Source organism: Canis lupus, chromosome 14 (genome assembly GCF_003254725.2).
Source record: "Canis lupus dingo isolate Sandy chromosome 14, ASM325472v2, whole genome shotgun sequence".
Taxonomy (NCBI): domain Eukaryota; kingdom Metazoa; phylum Chordata; class Mammalia; order Carnivora; family Canidae; genus Canis; species Canis lupus.
The window spans coordinates 1004342-1011414 of NC_064256.1; the positions used below are offsets into that span (position 1 = coordinate 1004342).

The following is a 7073-nucleotide window of genomic DNA, read 5'->3' on the forward strand; positions in this document are numbered from 1 at the left end:
GAAACGAACAAGGGGTAGTGGAAAGGGAGGTGAGCGGAGGGTTGGGGTGACTGGGTGATGGGCACTTAGCGGGGCACTTGATGGGATGAGCACTGGGTGATATGCTATATGTTGGCAAATTGAACTCCAATGAAAAAAAGGTAATGCAAAAAATAAAAAAAAGATCTGCCTAAACTGATAGGTGAAAAATGACACAGGATTAATAAATCCTGTGTAAGGATTATTGATGTCAGAAAGATAGACAACAAAAATTGTCAGAGTAAATAGTAAAGGAAAATGTCTAATTGAGATTTTATTTTGATAATAATATAGTAATTTTAAAAGTAAAAAAAAGAAAAGAAAAAAGTCTTCTGGGGGAAAATCAAATTTATATAGTAATATTTATATTTTATGTAATTTATCAGACATTCATTTTTTTAAATTTTCTAAGATTTTAATGGTATAGTTCAAATATTACTTGCTTACCATTTAATTATATATAAGTACTCTGAACCTGGTAAATCCTCTGTGATCAAAACAATACACTTTAACAATGGGAAATTGGTAGTCTATTAGGCTAATGACTAAAGCTAGAATGTAACATATCTCTTCCATGAAATCTGCAATTCTCCACTCTATGAATAATAGTGTTTGAAATTGTATAAAGTATTACCATGAAAGTTTCAGGGGCAAATGTAGTTTTAGGAATTTTAAAAGGTTGACCAGTTTTTTTTTAAATTTAAAATATTATAGTGAATAAGATGGTTTATTTTTGTCCTATCACATTTTTCTCAGTGGCACATGGGTCAGAGAGAATTGAAGCAGTAGTTAGACACCAGCATTAAGTTTATGAACAATGGGCACATGTTTAAACAGTTAGATATTGGAATGCTTAGACATCAGAAAAATAGTAATGAATTTAGTATTTAGCAAAAGAAATCATGTTAAGAAAATGAGAACTTATAAAAGGGAAGCCATCATTTCCAAAAGAGAGTTAATCAGAAGTAAAATATTGTTCTATTATACATAACCAAAATATTGCAATGGATGCATCAAAATTCAAAATATTATTAATGAAAGGATAAACATAAAGTGTTTCTATTCACAAGAAGTAGAAGAACAATTTGAGACATTAAAAAAGATAATGTTATTTACATCCTGAGCTACCATTTGTAGATACCAGAGTCAAGTTGGAAGGCCATGGATTCTGAACAATATATTGCCAATGAATTGTGTCTGTGTAACAGAGAAATTTGTTCTGGCCTACATATACTCCACCATTAAGGAGTTTTCACTCAGCATAATACCCTCCAGTTCCATCCACATTGAAGTAAATGGTAGGTATTTGTCATTTCTAATGGCTGAGTAATAGACATTCAGATCAATGTTTTCACCATGCATAAATAATCCAAATATCCCCAGTAATATAAGCATAAAAGCTCTTCTCAAAATTAAAAATTAGCAAAAATTAATTACAGCCTATCACTTGCCAGCAGTGACTAGCACTTTCAGCTATATTGATAGAAAAATGAAATTCCTAAATGTATACATTTCAGTTAAAATAAATTTGGAGAAAAGTGAGGCCAAGAAAAATCTTATGGACAATGAAGACACCACAGAACCTGTATTACTATTTATTACATATACAATTATATCAAAAATACTGTTTTCCATTTGCTCCGTATTTAATAGGTATTAATTGTGAAGAAAATGAGTCAATTGGAGAAGGACAAATATCTTTGTATTTTAGTAGAAATGCTGGCATGCTTTCCTGCTCTTTGAATGAAAGACCTCATATTTTCATTTTGTGATGTGGCCTGTAAATTATGTAGAGTATGACCTTCCTCCTTCTTCAAAACCTGAGACAGTAAAGACCATTTTTTCACTTACCACTAATGAGCAGTAATAGCAATTTACTTGAGCAGTATGTTCATCTGAGCTGACAGGTTTTTATTAGTTTTTAAGAGTGGGACCACTTTTGAAAAGTGATTTACCAATGAGGAAAATTGTTCTATAGAAGCTGACTTTCCCCCAATCTCTTTCAATAAAACTATGAAATGTACTGAGTGGAAAATAAAATATATGAAAGACATGATCTAACATGGGGATAATAGTGGCTCCTGAGCATGTGGTTGATTTTCGGTGTGTGGTTATGGGAATGTCCTTGAAATTCATATTCTTAATAACTAAATTGTTGACCCAATCAGGTTATCCTATGACCTCACAATTTCTTTATTTCTGTTGACACATCCAAGTCCTTATACTGATCTTGTGGAGTACCTGACAGGAATCACTTTTCTGTTATTCATTTCCCTAAAAGGGCCATAAAAGTGTTATATTTTATTCAGAATGTTATAAAAACTTTATAATTCCTGATAATACCTCAACTAAATCATTCTAAAGCTAAGTTAGCCTAAATTGAAATAAATTAGTAACTGGCACACATAAGTCACAACTCAACCATGAGAAGTTCAAGAAGTTTTCTGACTTTTAGGTAGATCTAGATATTCAGGAAACATTTATTTTTCTGTTTAGGTGTATAGGAAAATAGAAAATACGAGAACTATTATGTTGAATGACAGCTTCAGTTAGACAGTTTTAATTTTCATTTCTGTGTGAAAAAGGACCATTTCCATTGAGAACACATCAGCAAAAAATGAGTGCATTTGAAATTCAGGAAAAAATCATTATAGGTGGGAGTGAATGGGTGACGGGCACTGGGTGTTATTCTGTATGTTAGTAAATTGAACACCAATAAAAAAAAAAAAAAAAAAAAAAAAAAAAAAAAAAATAAAAAGTTAATGCTTGTAATTTTTAAAAGATTTATTTATTTATTTTAAGAAAGAAAGGAAGATACAGTGAGAGTAGGAGAGAAGCAGAGGGAAAGAGAGAGAAAGAAAAACAGACTACCTGCTGAGAGCAGAGCTCAATGCAGACTTAATCTCAGAACCCTGAGAACCTGAACTGAGCCCAAATCAAGATTCCAATCCTTACCTGAGTCACCCAAGTGCCCTGACAGGTCTTGTAATTACATCTATATTTGCAAGACAATTTTGTCCAGGCATGAGTGATTTTTCTTCTGATTTTAGTCCCTGCACTGTAAGCATAAAATATTTCAATTATTATACACTGATGAATGGACTTATAATAGATATCGGGTACATATATGCAAAAAGCTTTGTCTACATTTTTACAAAGCAGGCTCTCTGAATTGATCGCCTCATGGCTCCCATCACCTCCTTGTTTCTCAGGCTGTAGATGATGGGGTTGAGCATTGGAGTCAAGATGGTGTAGAAGACAGCCAAGGCCTTGTCCTCTGTTGGAGATCTAAGTGATCTTGGGCGTAAATAAGTGTAAGCAAAAGGTACATAGTAGAAAGTCACCACAGTTAGGTGGGTGCTGCAGGTGGAATAAGCTTTCTTCCTCCCTTCTGTAGACTGCATGCGGCAGATAGCTAGGAGGACCCGGATATAGGAAAAAGTAATGCAAATGAAAGGAAACACAAGGAAGAGGATGGTACTGACAAACACTGTGTACTCATAGACCCAGGTGTCCATGCAGGCCAGAGTCAACATGGCTGGGACATCACAGAAGAAGTGGTTGATAGTTCTGGATCGACAGTAAGGTATATGGAAGGCATATGCAGTGTGGGCACAGGAGTTGATTGATCCCATTATCCAAGATCCTGTTATCATCAACATGCACACTTTTTTGTTCATACGAATGGAATAGTGGAGAGGAAAGCAAATAGCCACATAACGATCATAGGCCATAGATATTAGGAGCAATGCTTCTGCTCCTCCTAATGTCAAGAAGAAGAAGCTCTGAGCCCCACACCCAATGAAGGAGATAGACTTGTTTCCAAACACAAAATTGTAAGCCATCTTGGGGACAATTGTGGAGATGTAGTTTAGGTCAATGAGAGAGAGCTGACTGAGTAAGAAATACATGGGTGTGTGGAGATGAGTGTCTAGGAAGATGAGAAGAATCATGGACAGGTTGCCAAACAGAGCCATTAGGAAAACAAGAACGATGACAATAAAAAGGAACAGGCCAATTCTTGTTGATGGGAACAAGCCCAAAAGGATGAAATCAGTTGATGTTTGAGTATAATTTTCCATTGGGCATTGATATAATTTTCCTAAAAGCAGACAGAAAGGTCAAGTATAGATAAAGAAGCTCTGTTTAATGTATCATTCTGGTCATACCATGTATTATTTAATTTTACCAATCTTAAGTGAATAATTGAACTTTCGTATTTTAGAAGAAAACAACTTATTTTTCTCAGTTTTTATTTTCTTTCTTTCTTTCTTTCTTTCTTTCTTTCTTTCTTTCTTTCTTTCTTTCTTTCTTTCTTTCTTTAAGTTCGATTTGCCAACATATAGTATAACACCCAGTGCTCAACCCGTCCACTGACCCCCTCAGTGCCCATCACTGAGTCACCCCATCCCCCTGGCCACCTCCCCTTCTACTACACCTTGTTCATTTTCCAGAGTTAGGAGTCTCTCATTTTCCATCACCCTCTCTTTTTCCCACTCATTTTCTCTTCTTTCCCCTTTAATCACTTTCACTATTTTTTATATTCCCTATATGAGTGAAACCATTTAAATGTTTGATCCAGAGATTAAAATTTGCAGATGCAAGCATTAGTAGCCTGTCTTTTCTAAGAAATCTTTAAAGTTATTTAAAAAGCCATATATTTATTAAGAATTCATTAGAATAAATATGCTTTACTATTGCACACAAACAATAAGTATTGTGGAAATCAGATGTTTATTCAAAATATATGCAGAGAAAATCAAAGTGAACACATTGGTATTTATTTTAAGAATAAATATTTATGATTCATAAAGTATCGTTTTTCTTTCACATCTAAGACTTGCTTCTTAAGCTGCAGCAGTCTATAGCTTCTGTTGAGGAGCAATATTTCCTTCTAGAGTTCTCTTTACACAGTAGCATCAAATCAAACATCCTTGAAGTCAGGTAAAATTATTGCTTTCATATGTTCTGAAATCTTGAATGATTCCTTATTATCACGTACCATTTATAGAAAATCATTATTTTCTGCCTCCTCAGTTTCTGCATGGTATTGTTCAATTAAACACTTCAAATAAAATATCTATACACCATACTTATGGTAGGTTTCATAAATCTGCCACAGTTCTTCAAAATAGTTTGTTTTACATCTCTCTGTTTCTTTTTAATTTTTAAAATTTTTATTTTATTTATGATAGTCATACACAGAGAGAGAGAGGCAGAGACATAGGCAGAGGGAGAAGCAGGCTCCATGCACCGGGAGCCCGACGTGGGATTCGATCCCGGGTCTCCAGGATCGTGCCCTGGGCCAAAGGCAGGCGCTAAACCACTGCACTACCAGGGATCCCCATCTCTCTGTTTCTATAACATGTATATAATATACACTACTCCATGTTGCTCTTTCCTACTCAGTTTTTCTTTGTTGTTTTTTTTTAATAAATTCAAATTCACTTAGCCAACATATAGTACATGTTCAGTTTAAGATGTAGTGTTCAATGACTTAGTTGTGTATAACAGATAGTGCTCATCTCATCATGAGCCCTCCTTAATGCCCATTATCCAGGTACCCCATCTGCCCACTCATCTCCCCTCCAGCAACCTTCAATTTGTTTCCCAGAGTTAAGAGTCTCTCATGATTTGCCTCCCTCTCCAATTTCTTTCCATTTAGTTTTCCCTATCTTTCCCTTTGATCTTCTGCACTGTTATATTCCACAGGAGTGAAACCATATGATAATTGTCTTTCACTGATTGACTTATTTCACTCAGCATAATGCCCTACAGTTCCATCCATACAAATGTGATTGTATATATTCATCCTTTCTGAGGACTGAGTGATATTCCATTGTGTATATAGACCACATGTTTTTTTATCCGTTCATCTGTGGAAGGATATTTTGGCTCCATCTACAGTTTGGATACTGTGGACATGGTATTTAAACTTCTCAATTGTAGTGTGGAAGTTCAATCACATATATTTGTAAATTCTCCCTCTTATTTTTTTGTATATATTTTGTATTGGAGTTCGATATGCCAACATATAGCATAACACCAGTGCTCATCCTGTCAAGTGCCCTCCTCAGTGCCCGTCACCCAGTCACCCCAAACAACCCACCTCCCTTTCCACTACCTCTTGTTAATTTCCCAGAGTTAGGAGTCTCTCATGTTCTGTCACCCACACTGATATTTTCCACTCAATTTCTCTCCTTTCCCCTTTATTCCCTTTCACTAGTTTTTATATTCCCCAAATAAGTGAGACCATATAATGTTTGTTCTTCTATGATTGACTAACTTCATTCAGCATAATACCCTCCGGATCCATCCACATTGAAGCCAATAGTGGGTATTTGTCATTTCTAATGGCTGAGTAATATGTATAGTATATATATACTACATCTTCTTTATACACTCATCTTTTGATGGACACCAAGGCTCCTTCCACATTTCGGCTATTGTGGACATGGCAGCTAAAAAAATGGGGTACAGGTTTCTTGCCATGTCACTGAATCTGTATCTTTGGGGTAAATCCCCAGCAGTGCAATTGCTGGATCATAGGAGAGTTCTATTTTTATCTATTTGAGGATCCTCCACAATTTTCCAGAGTGGCTATACCAGTTTACATTCCCACCAAGAGTGCAAGAGGGTTCCCCTTTCTCCACCTCCTCTCCAATATTTGTTATTTCCTGTCTTGTTAATTTTCCCCATTCTCACTGGTGTGAGGTGGTACCAAATTGTGGTTTTGATTTGTATTTCCCTGATGGCAAGTGATGCGGAGCATTTTCTCATGTTTTTCTTGGCCTCGTGTGTGTCTTCTCTGGAGAAATCACTGTTCATGCCTTTTCCCCATTTCATGATTGGATTGCTTGTTTCTTTGCTATTGAGTTTAATAAGTCCTTTATAGACCTTGCATACTAGCCCTTAACTGCTAAGATATTTGCAAATATATTTTCCCATTCTATAGGTTGTCTTTTAGTTTTGTTGACTGTTTCTTTTGCTGTGCAGAAGCTTTTAACCTTAATGAAGTCCAAATATTCCAATTTGCTTTTGATTCCTTTGCATTC

At 35.4% G+C, this 7073-nt stretch overlaps 1 protein-coding gene across 1 annotated transcript; it reads right to left on the minus strand.

Annotated features, from left to right (window-relative positions):
* Window positions 1-3161: 3161 nt before the first annotated feature.
* On the minus strand, window positions 3162-4100 carry LOC112665353 (olfactory receptor 2L8-like). Its single transcript, XM_025455006.1, has one exon. It carries the CDS (start codon window positions 4098-4100, stop codon window positions 3162-3164), a length of 939 nt encoding a protein of 312 aa, XP_025310791.1.
* Window positions 4101-7073: the final 2973 nt, after the last annotated feature.

Coding starts and splice junctions, on each gene's coding strand:
- LOC112665353 (XM_025455006.1), bottom strand. CDS start 4,100: ATGGAAAATTATACTCAAACATCAACTGATTTCATCCTTTTGGGCTTG.